Here is an 18,281-nt window from a genome sequence, read left to right as displayed (position 1 = left end):
AAAAAAAAAAAAAAAAAAAAAAGTGACTTTAGAAATAATGTGGCATAAGGCCGGGCGCGGTGGCTCAAGCCTGTAATCCCAGCACTTTGGGAGGCCGAGACGGGCGAATCACGAGGTCAGGAGTTCGAGACCATCCTGGCTAACACGGTGAAACCCCGTCTCTACTAAAAAATACAAAAAGCTAGCCGGGCGAGGTGGCTGGCACCTGTAGTCCCAGCTACTCGGGAGGCTGAGGCAGGAGAATGGCGTAAACCCGGGAGGCGGAGCTTGCAGTGAGCTGAGATCCGGCCTGCACTCCAGGCCGGGCGACAGAGCGAGACTCCGTCTCAAAAAAAAAAAAAAAAAAAAAAAAAGAAATAATGTGGCATAAATATTCCAAGGGGTTTAGACTAGAGTATAAAAACATGGCTTTGGACAGGCATGGTGGCTCACGCCTGTAATCCCAGCACTTTGGGAGGCTGAGGTGGGTGGATCACTTGAGGTCAGGAGTTCAAGACCAGCCTGGCCAACGTGGTGAAACCCTACTTCTACCAAAATACAAAATTATCTGGGGTGTTGGTGGGCACCTGAGGCAGGTGGATCCCTTGAATCTGGGAGTAGAGGTTGCAGTGAGCCGAGATCGTGTCACTGCACTCCAGCCTGGGCAACAAGAGTGAGACTCTGTCTCAAAACAACAACAACAACAACAACAACAAACATGGTTTAAACAACTGGCATGGGGAGGTACATCCTGCTCTTCCTCACAGTGGACCCATTGGTATGGTTGGTTAGAAACATTTAAGGCCCTAAGATGAGGATTCCTACTAAGTGGCTCTATCTGTTCTTCAAGTGGGCACCTACGTACAGGATGAATCGGGACCACAGAGGCCTCTGTGTCATTGTCAACAACCACAGCTTTATCTCCCTGAGGGACAGACGAGGAACCCATAAAGATGCTGGTAAGAAAGTCTAGAATAGTTTATCAAGTGCAAATTGGGGATCTTAAAATTATTTTTTATTTTCACATTTTTTTCTGTGACTTTTATTTTCCATATACGTGTAAGGATGGATATTATGTTTCTGAGCCTCTTGTATATCCCTGGGGCATCACCCAGTCTGCTAAAGAGTAGCAAGAGTCTTTGACTATTCACAATTCTGAATAGAGGAGTGCATGTACTGGGGGAGAGTATGCTGGACTGGCACGAGACAACCTGGGTGTGAGCTCCAACTCCACCACTAACTAGGTGTGTGATCATGGGACAGTCAAGAGACCTCAGCTTCTTCAACTGTGAAACAGGATGAAATGAAACACTGGCCACTGCCAATTCTCAGGACTGTTGTGACAACACTGGGTATTACATGATAGGAGATTCATTGTAAGATTTTATGGTTATGAAAATAAAAGTAATCCAAAGCTTTAGGCTATTTGCTGTGCAATTTTTGTAACTATTAGCATCGTTTCATTTTTTTTTTTTTTGAGCCATAGTCTTGCTCTGTTGCCCAGGCTGGAGTGCAGGGGTGTAGTTGCAGCTCACTGCAACCACTGCCTCCCAGGCTCAAGCCATTCTCGTGCCTCAGCCTCCCAAGCAGCAGGGATTACAGGCCTGAGCCACCACACCTGGCTAATTTTTGTATTTTTAGTAGAAATGGGGTTTTGCCATGTTGGCCTGACTGGTCTCAAACTCCTGACCTCAAGTGATCCACCTGCCTCGGCCTTCCAAAGTGCTGAGATTACAGGAGTGAGCCACTGCACCCGGCCTTGTTTCAGTTCTTCATTTTGTTTTGCATTATTTTATTATTTCCCCTTTCTCTCTCTCTCTCTCTCTCTCTCTTTTTTTTTCTTTTTTAAACAGAGATCCTGAGGGGTGTGTTCCAGTGGCTTGGCTTCACAGTGCATATATACAATGATGTGACGAAAGTGGTAATGGAGGAGGTCCTGCAGAAGCAGAAGTGCAATCCAGCCCATGCCGATGGGGACTGCTTCGTGTTCTGTATTCTGACCCATGGGGAATATGGAGCTGTCTACTCTTCGGATGAGGCCCTCATTCCCATTCGGGAAATCACGTCTCACTTCACAGCCCTGCAGTGCCCTGGACTGGCTGAAAAACCTAAACTCTTTTTCATCCAGGCCTGCCAAGGTGAAAAGATACAGCCTTCCAAATCCATCGAAGCAGATGCTCTGAACCCTGAGCAGGCACCCACTTCCCTGCAGGACAGTATTCCCGTCGAGGCTGACTTCCTACTTGGTCTGGCCACTGTCCCAGGCTATGTATCCTTTCGGCATGTGGAGGAAGGCAGCTGGTATATTCAGTCTCTGTGTAATCATCTGAAGGTCTTGGTCCCAAGGTGAGAGTTCTTTTTTTCCTTCCATTTTTAATTAATTTGTTTTATTTATTTTTTATTTTACTCTCATTCAACACCTTTGGTAAGGGTGAGAGTTCTAAATCGTTCTATCCATGTACCTGTTCATCCATCTGCCTACCTTTCTGTTTATCTATTTATCTATCCATCCATCCATCCATCCATCCATCCATCCATCCATCCATCCATCCATCCATCTAGCAACCTTGTATTGAGTACCAGCCTGGACCTGGAAAGGGAGATAGAGTTAAAAAAAACGACAGGGTCATTGCCCTCAGGTTGCTTACAAGCTAGAGGGATAGACAAACAGATGGGGAAGGGCATCCCCAGCTGGTAAGTGCACATTGTGAAGTATAGGTGTTATGGGAACATGCAGAATGACTACCTTGCCCAGATTTGAAGGATCAGAGGAGGCTTCTAGAAATGACAAATAGATATTAGGTAAAGAATCAGGTGAAAGATGTGCTGGGCAGAGGGAGTAGCGTGAACAAAAGCATGGGGGCCTTTTATTTGTTCCTTTGTTTATTTATCACTCACTCCTATTTCCTGAGCACCTATGTGCTATCTTTGGCATTCTATTTGCCACTGCTCTGACAGCTTGCCTTCTGTCTTTGCCACATGCTCTCCTCTTGGCAGCTTTAGCTGCCCATGGAGGCCATGGGCACCTCCATGAAAACATCTCCAAAGTTGCCATCTCTGGCCCACTCATCTCTGAATTCCTGGGGGGCAGAGACCCTGTTTCATTTAACTTTATATCCTCAGCCCCTGACCTGATATATTGTGAGCTTGTTAAACATTTGCTGGGCCAATGAATGACTTGCTTGAGCCCATCTCATTAACAGCCTGCTAGATATCCTACCTCTGTTTAGCCCTTGGACCTCACATTAAGCATACATGTTTCTGAGCTCATCTTCCCAGCCTTCTCCAGAAGCTCCTGAATTTCCATTTGAAGGAATGGCCATAGTGCTCTTCTGGGAATTCAGGATTGGAGTCTTGAGTCAACTTTGCTTTTCTCTCTTCTTTACCAGCCCCTCCATCCTCATCACAGACATCAGAGGCTAATGTCTATGGCTTCAGTAACAAGGCAATATTTATTGAGGTCATACTATGTGCTTACTGTACTGGGTACTGAACTGGGGGCTGGAGGTGCAGCTGTGTACAAGAGACAAAATCTGCTCTCCAGGGAGCTAAAAGTCCAGTAAAGGAAGGACAGATAATAAAAATATGTGAATATTTAAATTATTATTATTTTAAAATTCAACAATATTAAAAGGAGACAGTATACATGCATGATTAAGCAATGTCTAGTTTTTTTTTTTTGGTACTCCAGAAATTTCTTTGTTATTTTTAATTAATATTTCATAACTACGTATTTCAGGGTTATAATTTGATGTTTCAATACATATATGTGTTGTGTAAATGATCAAATCAGGGTAGTGTATCCATCACCTCATGCATTTATCATTTCTTTGTGGTGAGAACCTCTAAAAGCCTCTCTTCTAGCTATTTTATAATATGTAACACCTTACTGATTGATCAATTGATTTAAATATGGGATCTCACCGTGTTGCCCAGGCTGGTCTTGAACTCCTGGGCTCAAGCAATCCTCCTGCCTTAGCCTTATAAGCAGCTAGGATTGTAGGCTCAAGCCACAGTGCCCAACTCAGAATGCCTTACTGTTAACCATAGTCACCCCACTGTGCAATAGAACACCAGAGATTATTCCTCCTATCTAATTGTAACTTTGTACCCACTGACTTTGTACTTTGTACCCTCATCTTCCCTTCCCTTCTTCCCTCTCTCATCTCCATAATTGCTGTTTTACTCACTGCTTCTATGATATCAACTTTTTAAACAAAGATTCCACATGAGTGAGAACATGCAGATTTTTTTGTGAGTCTTGCTTATTTCATTTAACATGATGTTCTCTGGGCTCATTCATGTTGTCAGACATGTCAGAATTTTCTTCTTTTTTATGACTGAATGGTATTCTGTCTCTTATAAATATCACATTTTCTTTATCCATATATCCATTTTTAGACACTTAGGTTGATTCCATATCTTGGCTATTGTAAATAATGCTGCAGTAAATAGGGAGTGCAGATATCTCTTTGACATATTGATTGCATTTTCTTTGTCTGTATACTTAGTATGGGGATTGCTGGATCATATAGTATTTTTTTTTTTTTTTTTTTTGAGACGGAGTCTCGCTCTGCCGCCCAGGCTGGAGTGCAGTGGCCGGATCTCAGCTCACTGCAAGCTCCGCCTCCCGGGTTCACGCCATTCTCCTGCCTCAGCCTCCCGAGTAGCTGGGACTACAAGCGCCCGCCACGTCGCCCGGCTAGTTTTTTGTATTTTAGTAGAGACGGGGTTTCACCATGTTAGCCAGGATGGTCTCGATCTCCTGACCTTGTGATCCGCCCGTCTCGGCCTCCCGAAGTGCTGGGATTACAGGCTTGAGCCACCGCGCCCGGCCTCATATAGTATTTTTTATCTGTAATTTTATGAGGAACTGGCACACTATTTTCCATAATGACTGTACTAATTTACAATACCACCAACAGTGCATAAGTGTTCCCTTTTCTCCAGATCCTTGCCAACATGTGTTTTCTTTTGTTTCTTTGATAATAGCCATTCTAACTTGAGTGAAGTGGCATCTCACTGTGGGTTTTTTGTTTTGTTTGTTTTTTAGACAACATCTCGCTCTGTCAGGCTGGAGTGCAGTGGTGCAATCTCAGCTCACTATAGCCTCTGCCTCCCAGGTTCAAGCAGTTCTGCCTCAGTCTCCCGAGTAGCTGGGATTACAGGCATGTGCCACCACACCTGGCTAATTTTTGTATTTTTAGTAGAGACAGGGTTTTACTATGTTGGCCAGGCTGGTCTGGAACTCCTAATCTCAAGTAATCCACCCACCTCAGCCTCCCAAAGTGCGCTGGTATTACAGGCTTGAGCCACCGCGCCCAGCTGTCACTGTGGTTTTGATTTGCATTTCCGTGATGATTAGTGATGTTGAGGGGTGGAAGCGGGTAAGTAGGAAAACTCCCACCACAACTATAGTGCTAGAGTGAGGCAGGACTGAGACTGGGGTTGAGCCTTCCACAGCGGAAGGAAGTCAGGGGTGGAGGCCAAGTTGGGCTGATTTTCCTGCTGCTGCTAAGAGAAAACCAATTAATGGAAGAAGGTTGGGGGTAGGGTTAAGGATAAGTATTTGTTGAGGCTCTCATGTATTGGAGGACGAGAGGAATCATGCTGTAGCTAAAATTAAAGCCAATGTCACCAATGCGATTGTATAGAATTGCTTGGACGCTGCTGTGTTAGCATCTGCTTGACCATGTCATCAGCCAATTAGTAGAAAAGATATAATTCCTACGCCCTCTCATCTGATAAAAAATTGGAAAAGGTTGTTGGCAGTAACTAGAATTAATATTGTGGTGAGGAAAATAAGTAGGTATTTGAAAAACTGATAAATGTTCAGTCTGACTTTATATATCATATTGAGAATTCTGTAATAGATCAAGTGATTAATAATGCTACTAGAATAAACATTATGGAGAAGTAGTCTAGTTTGAAGCTTAATGAGACTTTAGGGTTTGGATTGTTGTTCAATATCAGTTTGAGATGATGGCTTCTAGGTCTGTACACACGAATGTTGTGGGAATGAGGCTAATGGTGAAAGTGCATGTGACAGCTGTTTTTACTTAGTATGAACATGAGTTCTTTTTGCGAGGGTTGATAAAGTTAATAATAATTGGTAAGGTTAAGGAGATTAGGTTATTATAGTAATGGAAAAATACATGATTATTACTTTTATTTGGAGTTGCACTAATATTTTTGGTTCCTAAGATCAATGGATAACTCTCATCCTCTACACGTTGAGAAAGCCATGTTGTTAGGCATGGGGGCATGAGTTAGCAGTTCTTGCATACTTTCTCAGTAAATAAGAAGTTGTGGACTTCTATTATTAGACCCAAAATCTAACGTTTTGATTAAACTATATTTACAAGGTGTAAGTCCTATAATAATTTTAGGATTTAGAGATAGTAGGAGAATTGGTGAAAGATGTGTAAATATTAGTATGTTTTCTAGTGTAAAGGAATGCTGTTAATATAGTATGTTAGTGTTCCTCGTTGTGTTGTGACAAGTATATAGAGGGAATAAAGGGCTGTGATTAATATACTAAGTCCTATGAGCATGATAGTAATGTTTGATCAGGAGAATGAAGCCATTGTTACAAGGAGTTCTCCTACTAGATTACTAGTGGCGGGTAGAGCAAGGTTGGTGAGATTTGCTGTGAGTCATCAAAAGGTTATTAGTGGAAGTAATGTTTGACATCTTCGAGAGACTAATATGATTCAGCAGTGGATTCGCTTGTAGTTTGAATTTGCTAGGCAGAGTAGTAGGGACGAAGTAAGTCCATGGGTAATTGTGAGGATAATTGCACCGGTAACACTTCAGGGGGTTTGAATGAGGATAGCCAGAACAAGTGCCATGTGGCTTACGGAGGAATATGCAATAAGTGACTGACTTTAGATCAGTTTGTCGTAGACAGATAGAGCTTGTCACAGTTATGCCTCATAAGGATAATATCAGGAAAGGATAGGCTATATGTTCTGTCAGAGGGCTGAGGATGAGGGTAAGTCGCATTATGCCATAGCCGCCAATTTTAGGAGCACTGCTGCAAGTACTGTTGAGCTGGCAATAGGGGCTTATACATGGGCTTCGGGAAGTCATAGGTGAAGTTGGTATAGGGATGTTTTTACTATGAAGGCCATTATTCATGCCAATCGTATGCGATTGTTGGATCTGGAGATTGGTAGTTCTTGAGTATTAAATGTTATTATTATCATGCTCAGTGAGCCTGGGATATTTTGGGCATAAATAAGTATCATAAGTAGGGAGAGGGATCCCACTAGTGTGTAAAATAAGAAATATGTACCTGCATTGAGGTGTTCTGGTTGGTTACCCCATCAGGTGATAATAATTAAGGTAGGGATAAGTGTAGCTTCAAAGAGAATATAAAATACAATTAGTTCTGTGGCTGTAAATGCTATGATTAGAACAATTTGTAGGGAAATCAATATGGAAATACAGTTTTTTCCATAGGGGTGATTCACTGGAGAGGTGGTACTGGCTTGCTATAGTTATAAGAGGTAGTAGTCAGGCTGTTAACATTAGAAGGGGTGATATTAGCGGATCAGAGGAGAAAGTTAATGAAAAGTTGAATAGATTATCGTTGAATTGGTTAAAGAATAATAGGGCAATGAAGCTGATGATTAGGCTGTGGGTAGCCATATTGATTCAGATTATATAATTTTTAGAGAGTCATGTTATTGGTAGTAGTATAATTCTAGGAATAATTATTTTTAGCATTGAAGTAAATTTAGGTTATGTACATAGCCTAAACCATATGTGTTGGAAATTGAAACTAGTGAAGAAAGGCCTACCGTGGCTTCGCAGGCAGCAAATACTGGTAGAGTAATGGGTATGATATTTGCTAGGGTGAAGTATATATTTAAAGCTATAAGGGTATTTATGATGAATAATGATAATATTATTCCTTCTAGGCATAGGAGGGATGCTATTAGGTGGGATTGATAGATTAATACCCCCAGAAGTGATATGATAAATGCTCACATGATACTTATGTAAATAGAGGGCATTTAGTAAGTATGTTCTATCATAATCTAATGAGTCAAAATCATTTATTTTGGCTTAAACTATTTACTTTTTTCTTATACCTGTGGACCATTTGCATGTCTTCTTTTCAGAAATGTCTGTTAAAGTCTTTTGCCCATTTTTAAATGGGGTTATTTGGTTTTTTTTGCTGTTGAGTTGTTTAAGTTCCTCATGTATTCTAGATATTAACCCCTTGTGAGGTGTATAGTTTGCAAATATTTTTTCCCATTTTGTAGATTGTCTCTTCATTCTGTTTTTTTTTTTCTGTGCAAAAGGGTTTTAATTTGATGTAATCTCATTTGTCTGTTTTTGCTTTTGTTGTCTGTGCTTTTGAGGTCTTATTTTAAAAATCCTTGCCCAACCCAATGTCGTGATATGTTTGCCCCATGTTTTCTTGCAGTAGCTTCATAGTTTCAGGTTTTACATTTAAGTCTCATACGTTTTGAGTTGGTTTTTGTATGTGGTGAGAGATAAGTGGTCAGTCTCACTTTTTCTGCATGTGGGTATCCACTTTTCCCAGCACTGTTTTTTGAAGAGATTTTCTTTTACCTATTGTGTGTTCTGGTCAAAAATCAGTTGGCTGTAGGTGTGTGAATTTATTTTTGGGCTCTCTATTCTGTTCCATTGATCTACGTGTCTGTTTTTGTGCCAGTACCATGCTGTTTTGGTAACTCTAGATTTGTAGTATATTTTGAAGTCAGGTGGTGTGATGCCTCTAGCTTTGTTCTTTTTGCTCAGCATTGTTTTCACTATTTGGGGTCTTTTGTGGTTCCATATACGTTTTAGGATTTTTTTCCTGTTTATGTGAAGAATGTAATTTTTTTGTTTGTTTTTGTTTTGTTTTGTTGTAGAGATAGGGTCTTGCTATGTTGTCCAGGCTAGACTTGAACTCCTGGGCTCAAGCAGTCCTCCCAACTCAGACTCCCGAGTAGCTAGGACTACAGGCATTTGCCACTGCGCTTGGCCTGTCACTGGTATTTTGATAGGGACTGCATTAAATCTGTAGGTCACCTTGGGTAGTATGGTCATTTTAACAAGATTAATTCTTCCAACCCATGAACATGAGATATCTTTCCATTTATTTGTGTCCTCTTCACTTTCTTTCATCAATGTTTTATAGTTTTCAGTGTTTAATATTTAAATTAGTAATATTTTAATTGTTTAATATTTATTTAATAGTTTTATTTATTTTAATATTAATATAAATAATATTTAAATTAATAAGAAAAAAATTAGCGAGGTGTGGTGGCATGCACCTGTAGTCCTAGCTATTAGGGAGTCTGAAGTGGGAGGATTGCTTAAGCCCAGAAGTTTGAGGCTGTAGTGAGCTACAATTGCATTACTGCACTCTAGCCTGGGCAACAGAGCAAGATCCTGTCTCTAACAAAAAGAGACAATTTCAGGAAGTGATCCCTGCCATGAACAAATCAAAACAGGGTAATGATAGCTTCTTGGTGCAGGTAATATTTCAGGTGAGACTAAGTGATAAGAAGAAAACAGACACAGGAAGAGCTGGTAATAGAGAGCAGATGCAAAGCAAGATGCAGGGATTGAGAGCAGGTAGGGGCCTGTATCCCTTCCCTGAAAAGTAGTGAGGGTAGGGATGAGGGGATGAGGGGAGTCATACTAATACTCAAAATGATGGTCAGCAGAACAGTGTAGCCAGTGTTCTAAGTGCTTGACCCAATATACATCCTTTAATGCTCTTGGCAACCCCTAAGATGGGGACTGTTATGGTTCCTCTTTTAGAGCTGGGAAAACGGAGGCATGGAGCAGTGAGTAACCAGCCTAAGAGCACACAATGAATGAGTGATGGAGCCACAATTTAAAATGGAATCTGTTTTCAGAACCTGTGCTTGCTTCCAGTGATATGTATTGCCTGCCCTGAGAACGTCCTGCTAAATGCTATGTGTCCTGCAAGTCCAGGCTCAAATGCTGCCACCTGCATGAAGCCTTTCCTCTCCGCCGCAAACAGAAGTGCGTTCTCCTCTGAACTTGCAGTGGGACCTTGACCTTTCATTTGCTGTCGGCCACATTCTGCCTTGTGTTATGCATGCTGTGTATGTGCCATCCTTGGTAAATGTTTTATATCTGCATTCTAAGTGTTTAACTTCAGGAATTGTGTCATGTTTATCTTTGCATCTCTCCCAAGGCTACAGATAGAGAGGGCATTGTTGGTATCTGTGGCATCTGCTGCTTATTTGTTGATCAAAGACCTGGTACATGGTACCCGGTGTCTTTTCTAAGACCTGGTGTGTGGTTTCTACCTCCTGATTGAACAAAGTTTCTTCTCTGGGCCAGGCACAGTGGCTCATGCCTGTAATCCCAGCACTTTGGGAGGCTGAGGTGGGCGGATCACCTGGGTCAGGGGTTTGAGACCAGCCAGGGCAAGCAATATGGTGAAACCCCGTCTTTACTATTAGCCGAGTGTGGTGGCAGGCACCTGTAATCCCAGCTACTCGGGAGGCTGAGGCATGAGAATCACTTGAATTCAGGAGGTGGAGGCTGCAGTGAGCTAAGATCGTGCCACTGCACTCCAGCCTGGGTGACAGAGTGAGACTCCGTTAAAAAAATAATTGTTTTCTTTTTTGTTGCAGACAGGAAGACATCTTATCCATCCTCACTGCTGTCAATGATGATGTGAGTCGACGAGTGGACAAACAGGGAACAAAGAAACAGATGCCCCAGCCTGCTTTCACACTAAGGAAAAAACTAGTATTCCCTGTGCCCCTGGACGCACTTTCATTATAGCAGAGAGTTTTTGTTGGTTCTTAGACCTCAAACCAATCATTGGCTGTGTCCTCCAGCGTCCTGCCCAGCACAGGAATCAGTGGTCTCACCTGGCATTCTAGAAACAGGAAACACCCTGTTTTCTGACACAGTCAATTCTGATTTTCTTTTTCTTTTGACAAGTTTAAATGTTAGAAAACACTCTTTTTTTTGGAGACAGTCTCATTCTGTCACCCAGACTGGAGTGCAGGGGGGCAATCCCGGCTCTCTGTAGTCTCGACCTCCTGGGCTCAAGCTATCCTTCCACCTCAGCTTCCCAAGTAGCTGGGACCACAGGTGTGTACCACCATGCCCGGATATTTTTTATTCTTTATTTTTTGTAGAGACAGAGGGATCTCACTTTGTTGCACAGGCTGGTCTCAAACTCCTGGACTCAAGTGATCCTCCCACCTCTGTCCCCAAAATACTGGGATTATAGGCACAAGCCACCACGCCTGGCCAGAAAACTTTCCTTATTGAAGACTTGGATTGTAGCCTTGGTTTTGGATGTGTACCCTGAAGAGAGAGTAATTGACCTTAGTTTGTGCAGGTACTTTTTTTTTGAGACAGAGTCGCTCCGTCACCTGGGCTGGAGTGCAGTGGTGGGATCACTGTTCACTGCAGCCTTGACCTCCCAGGTTCAAGCGATCCTCCCACCTCAGCCTCCCAAGTAGCTGAGACTACAGGTGTGTGTCCATGCACAGCTAACTTTTGTATTTTAATGTAGAGATGGGGTTTCACTATGTTGTCCAAGCTGGTCTCAAACTCCTGGGCTCAAGTGATCCTCCCACCTCAGCTTCTCAAAGTTCTGGGACTATAGGTNGGAGGCTGAGGCATGAGAATCACTTGAATTCAGGAGGTGGAGGCTGCAGTGAGCTAAGATCGTGCCACTGCACTCCAGCCTGGGTGACAGAGTGAGACTCCGTTAAAAAAATAATTGTTTTCTTTTTTGTTGCAGACAGGAAGACATCTTATCCATCCTCACTGCTGTCAATGATGATGTGAGTCGACGAGTGGACAAACAGGGAACAAAGAAACAGATGCCCCAGCCTGCTTTCACACTAAGGAAAAAACTAGTATTCCCTGTGCCCCTGGACGCACTTTCATTATAGCAGAGAGTTTTGTTGGTTCTTAGACCTCAAACCAATCATTGGCTGTGTCCTCCAGCGTCCTGCCCAGCACAGGAATCAGTGGTCTCACCTGGCATTCTAGAAACAGGAAACACCCTGTTTTCTGACACAGTCAATTCTGATTTTCTTTTCTTTTGACAAGTTTAAATGTTAGAAAACACTCTTTTTTTTGGAGACAGTCTCATTCTGTCACCCAGACTGGAGTGCAGGGGGGCAATCCCGGCTCTCTGTAGTCTCGACCTCCTGGGCTCAAGCTATCCTTCCACCTCAGCTTCCCAAGTAGCTGGGACCACAGGTGTGTACCACCATGCCCGGATATTTTTTATTCTTTATTTTTTGTAGAGACAGAGGGATCTCACTTTGTTGCACAGGCTGGTCTCAAACTCCTGGACTCAAGTGATCCTCCCACCTCTGTCCCCAAAATACTGGGATTATAGGCACAAGCCACCACGCCTGGCCAGAAAACTTTCCTTATTGAAGACTTGGATTGTAGCCTTGGTTTTGGATGTGTACCCTGAAGAGAGAGTAATTGACCTTAGTTTGTGCAGGTACTTTTTTTTTGAGACAGAGTCGCTCCGTCACCTGGGCTGGAGTGCAGTGGTGGGATCACTGTTCACTGCAGCCTTGACCTCCCAGGTTCAAGCGATCCTCCCACCTCAGCCTCCCAAGTAGCTGAGACTACAGGTGTGTGTCCATGCACAGCTAACTTTTGTATTTTAATGTAGAGATGGGGTTTCACTATGTTGTCCAAGCTGGTCTCAAACTCCTGGGCTCAAGTGATCCTCCCACCTCAGCTTCTCAAAGTTCTGGGACTATAGGTGTGAAATACTGTGTCTGACCTGGGGACCAGGGACATTTTAAGATTCCCTGGTGTTCAAAGAACCACGTTCTTAGGTTAGACTGAGCTTAGATTGCCTCTCTAGACAACTACCCCTTAGTTATAATTCTGTGTCCCCTCTGCACGGCCTTGAACATTGGACAATGAGGTTACAGTCCAGCCACCCTCTCTCTAATCTCCCCCTTCCTAAGACTTCTTTTCTGCATATCTAGTGAGGTGAAAATTTGGTCTATGCCAGGCCCATTTCCTGCTTTTGTGTAAGGAAGGTGCTCACATAGGAAGTTTTTATTTGGTTAGAGACAGGTTTCCCTGTAGGAAGATGATGGCTCATTTACACTCAGCTGCTCTGCAAGCAGAAACTTTATAACCTGATGTCATATTCCATGTTGGACTGGGTGCAGTGGCTCATGCCTATAATCCCAGTACTTTGGGAGGCTGAGGCAGGCAGATCACTTGAGGTCAGGAGTTCAATACCAGCCTGGCCAATACGGCGAAACCTCTTCACTACTAAAAACACAAAAATTAGCCAGGCGTGGTGGCGGGCACCTGTAATCCCAGCTACTTGGGAGGCTGAGGCAAGAAAATCTCTTGAATCCGGAGGCAGAGGCTGTGGTGAGCCAAGATCACACAACTGTACTCCAACTTGAGCAACAGGGCGAGACCTTGTTTAAAAAAAAAAAAAAAAAATCAATGTTGGGGTTGGAACCTTTCAGGTACCATTGACAGAACACCCAATTCAAATTGACTGAAGCAAAGAAGGGAATTTATTGCCTCTTTCACATGGAAACCCAGGAGTGGATAGCACTGGCTTCAGGCAAAGCTTGAATCAGGACTCAATCTACAGGCCAGCACCTTTCTCTTGGACGGATGTCCTCAGGGTTGACAACTGCAGTGTAGACTGCAGTGGACAGGCCCCACCTTGTCACTACTACTACACTTTGCTCCTCTGGCCTGAGGGATGAGGAGAGAGGCTGTATCAGAGACTGAAGCTGTTCTCAGGGCTCTTCTTGGCAGAGGGGATGTCTGGCTTGCCTGAAGGGAGTGGCTCTGTAAGGACGCCTTGATGCTTTCTTCATTAAGATTTTGAATATTTTTATGTACTTGAGTTTTTCTTTTTTTTTTTTTTAAATTTCTAGAGGCACTTTTCTTTGTTAATTCCTGGAACTGTATTTTGAACCCTTGAAGGTGAGCCCTCATAGGGAGATCCAAAGTCCTGTGGTTAACGCCTTCATTTATAGACGAGGCGGCTAAGTCCTGGGGATGTGAACAACCTGCTGGCAGTCCTCATTTATAGGATTTTCCTTCAGCCAGGTGAACTGGAATGGCTTGGGGCGTGGAAGGGCATTAGGAGTGTTTCATTTGATATGTGAATGCTCATAAAAAAATCTTAAGGAATGAAGAAAAACAATTCTCAGTGGTGCCTGCATTTATAATTATTTATGTGAAAGTGAAATTCGTGTACAATACATTTGTTATAAGAATATTCACAAGAACACTGTTCTGATGTCTCTGATTGTCATGTGGATTTGAATGTAGCTTGACAGAGGGAATGTCTAATCCATATTGACAGGGCAGGAGCACCGTCATCTCATCTCAGACAAACACTGCCACTTTAAGTTCCAGTTCCCTTTCTAGCCTCATGCATTTCAAGGAAATCACTTCCCTTCTAACAGCAAGCAGCCAGAAAGAGAAGAGAGTAAAATACAGATAAGACAGCTCTGGCACAGAGGGAGGTTAGGGGGTGGGGAAAGTCTCTTGGTTAACTGCCAAACTTTGCCCTCATACAATAGGTTCCAGTAAAACAATGGGCCTTAATAAGCACATTCCTTTTCCTTCAGGTACACTAAGATAGGGAAGCTAAAAGCAGACTGGAGTGGGGCGGGGTATACCTACAGCTGCAGAAAGATTGTATGGGAAGGGACACACTCCTCCCAGATAAGCGCAACAAAGAGATACAAAAGCAATCCAAGCCTCTGATAAACTCTCCCACCCTAAATCCTTAAAAACTCTTAATCTGTAAGTGAGTGGGCTCTGACCTAACTCGGCCAGAAGACCCTTTCAAATTTGCTTTCTCTAAAATAAACCTGTCCTTGACTGTCAAGCCACCTTTCATGTTTCTTTCCTCTTTCTTTAATTCTTACACGTGTCAGGATGATCTCCCAAAACTGTGTTCATAACAGGGCTAAAAGCTAGTGGTCACAGTCTTTGTCCAGTTGGCAGAACTGACATGTGAAGGCAAGCGAAGGATGGTGAGGTACTGAGGAAAGAGCAAAGGATCTGGAGATCAAAGCCCTGCATTTCCATATTGTCCTGTGATTCCTTTGCTCAGAAATACTAACTAAATCAAGCTAGCTTTTTTCAGCCTTGTCGGTAAAGTAGAGAAAAACATCAGCTGTTGGGAAGACGAAAAAGAATGTGTATGTGTGCATCTATTTAAATCTAACTGTGCTGAGGTGCATATAAAGGCCTTTAGGTGGTAGGGTCTTCTAGTTGTAACTGCAACAGAAATAGCAGGACTTAAGTTCCTTTGTGCGTAATTCCAGCTGACTTTATTAGCAGCAACTTAGCACTAGCAGTACCCCTGACATACTCTGAGTGAGACCTAATTCTTCCCTCACTAGCTCGTGATGTCCACAGCAGAAGAAGGCCAGCTCTTGGCTCTGAGTTCAGTTGAACAAAACGCTGTTGATAAAACTTCCTGTCAGGCCCCTGAGCCCAAGTTAAGCCATCATATCCCTTGTGACCTGCACATATACATCCAGATGGCCTGAAGTAACTGAAGAATCACAAAAGGAGTGAAAATGGCCTGTTCCTGCCTTAACTGATGACATTACCTTGTGAAATTCCTTCTCCTGGTTCTTCCTGGCTCAAAAACTCCCCCATTGAGTACCTTCTGACCCCCACCCCTGCCAGCCAGAGGACAACCTCCTATGACTGTAATCTTCCACTACCTACCCAAATCCTATAAAATGGCCCTACCCCTATCTCCCTTCGCTGACTCTCTTTTTGGACTCAGCCCGCCTGCACCCAGGTGATTAAAAAGCTTCATTGCTCACACAAAGCCTATTTGGTGGTCTCTTCACACGGACGTGAGTGAGACCTCCTTCATCAGGAACATTTGGGGTTTGATGTTTAAGTTTTGAGCCTCTGGTGTATTTCCTATTTCTGTTTTGCTAGAACTTAGTGCTTGTGTAAGGTTAAATTCTGGAATCAGGAAATGTTGTTTTTAGAGGCCTCCAGCAAGCACTTCGGAGGTCCCTGGGCATTTACAGCTGTGAGTCGTGGATCTATCCAGACACCAGAACATAGTCATCCTTGGCTCATTCCTCCTCAGCGGGAGGTGTGCACAGTTGGTAGAGTGTTACCTCCAAGATTTTGTGAAACATTGTGCTTGTCTGTATTTGTGTGTGCATGTCTGTGTGAATTTTGAGTTCAGGAATAACAGGTGATTTGATCACAGCTATTTGACAGTGGTGATAGTCATTGTATGCCAAGACGTTTATGAAGGGAATAGGTAGATTGAGTGAGGTTCCTATATATTTTGCCTAGTTGTACTCACCTACAAGGGCTGTAATTAAATGTTTCTCTCTTTCCCCTTCTTCCTCTCTTTTATTCATTCTTCTTCTTCTTTTGTTTTTTTTTTTTTACGAAGTCTCGCTCTCTCACCCAGGCTAGAGTGTGGTGGCACGATCTTGGCTCACTGCAACCTTCGTCTCCTGGGTTCAAGCGATTCTCCTGCCTCAGCCTCCTGAGTAGCTGGGATTACAGGTGTGCACCATCACACCTGGCTAATTTTCATATTTCTAGTAGAAACAGAGTTTTGTCATGTTGGCCAGGCTGGTCTTGAACTCCTGACCTCAAGTGATCTGCCCGCTTTGGCCTCCCAATGGAATGAGTCATCGTGTTTGGCCTCATTCATTCTTTCTTTCATAGAAGTTTGGATACTGCCAAGCAAAATTAAAGACATGAAAAATCAATTGTTATTACAAATGTTACAATTATTTAACTACTGGTGTTTATTTTTATTAGAGCCATAGCACCTGCTGGCCTCTGCTTCAGGGATTCACAATGGTGGTGGGCAGGTTGGATATCACAGGACTCACCCCTAGCAATGCATTCTATTCCACCTGTGCCCAGGGAGTGTTAAACATATAATCATACAGTACACTGCGGTACCGACCCATCAGAACAGACACTGACTGGTACAACACAATGGTGAATGTTGCTGAATAGCAACCCTTAATCAATAATGATCAAATCTCCATGGAGGTAAACTAAACTAGAAGTTTACCTCAAACAGGTAATTTTTGTGCCATACATGATTCACAGAACCTTACAGATCTGATGCTTTCTGAGTGACCTGGTCAACTTGTTCTCAACCTGGAATTCTTGGGCCTTTAGGTGTTTGTAAATTTGTTCTCAGAGCCTCTGAGCTCTCCACCTTCATTTTTAAGTGCTTTAATTCTTTTTTGGTGATAATCTTTAAAACTTCACACATGTGTATCCCGGCTCTTCCGGGTGACTGCTTCATATTTGAGTACTGCCACACAATGACTGCTCATGTTCTGGGGCCTGCCTACAGAAAGGGATGAACTTTACCTTGGACCTTTTAATAGTGTGAATGTGCGTCTGTAGCTAGAGGTCTTCAGGTGCCAGTGGTTAATCTGTTTGAAGCTTGCTTTATTCCAACCTCTCATTCCGTAACAGACTCCTCCTCCACTGTCCCTCACCTCTGCTGAACCCTTCTAGCAGAGGGAACTCACCACAAGTGGGGACATGGATTTGGGAGCTTGAAAGGACCCCAGTGACCCTGCATTCCAGCCCTTAGAGTGCTAAGTGACTTACTGAAGCCTCGAAGCCATTCCTGGAGGACTTGCAATTCTTTGTATCTCTGGATTTGCCACCCTGTCCCTCCAAGTCACCTGGTTTCACTTTTGGACAGCTTTAATTGTTGTCTTCTCTGTTCTCTGTTTCTGCCTCCTTAGAAGCTATTTAAAACCACTCGTTTTCATTCTAAACTCCGGAGCCACACCAAACAAGTGTAACTGTCCCCTGGTGAGATTTGCATTGTATGTGACAAATCATTTAACTTTTTTCTGGTAGGGTTTCAGTTTTGTTGGAAGTCTGCAGTTTGCTCTTAAGGATGTGATAAGAATGTAGCAACACATTTGTATCTTTGAATTTTGAGTAGTAACCAAATTTTAAAATTTAGTTTAGTTTAGTTTTGTTTGAGACAGAGCCTCACTGTGTCACCCAGGCTGGAGTGCAGTGATACCGTCTTGGCTAACTGCAACCTCTGCCTCCTGTGCTCAAGTGATCCTCCCCCCAGAACCTCCTGAGTAGCAGCTAGGGCTACAGGCAGGTGTTTTTTAAAAATGGAATTCTTAATACATTAAAAAAATGAAATCCCTTTAAAAAAAAACTAGAGGAAATTCTGTGTTTAAAGATTTACTTATTTGGCAATGCAAACAACTGTTTATTTCCTAACATAACTTTTGCAAATCTGAATTTTATAAAAGATTCTTAAA

General features: G+C 43.0%; 1 protein-coding gene across 2 annotated transcripts in view; it reads left to right on the top strand.

The window, feature by feature from the left end:
- CASP10 (caspase 10) overlaps window positions 1-11,415 on the top strand; it is a 37,458-nt gene extending 26,043 nt beyond the window's left edge. Inside the window, exons 8-11 of one of the 2 annotated variants that reach the window (XR_001886358.1) lie at window positions 830-938; window positions 1,833-2,325; window positions 9,883-10,092; window positions 10,614-10,704. Coding sequence is in view for 1 of the 2 variants with exons in the window: in XM_017875873.1 (XP_017731362.1) it covers window positions 830-938; window positions 1,833-2,325; window positions 10,614-10,767 (756 nt within the window). In the remaining variant the exon portion in view is untranslated. Of the gene's footprint in view, window positions 1-829; window positions 939-1,832; window positions 2,326-9,882; window positions 10,093-10,613 lie in introns of both variants that reach the window. The other variant, XM_017875873.1, reaches the window with a different exon arrangement.
- The last annotated feature ends 6,866 nt before the right edge of the window (window positions 11,416-18,281 follow it).

This window comes from Rhinopithecus bieti, unplaced genomic scaffold (assembly GCF_001698545.2).
Source record: "Rhinopithecus bieti isolate Rb0 unplaced genomic scaffold, ASM169854v2 scaffold_980, whole genome shotgun sequence".
Classification (NCBI taxonomy): domain Eukaryota; kingdom Metazoa; phylum Chordata; class Mammalia; order Primates; family Cercopithecidae; genus Rhinopithecus; species Rhinopithecus bieti.
Note: the sequence above shows the minus strand (reverse complement) of the source record. Positions and strands in the feature narration are given on the sequence as shown.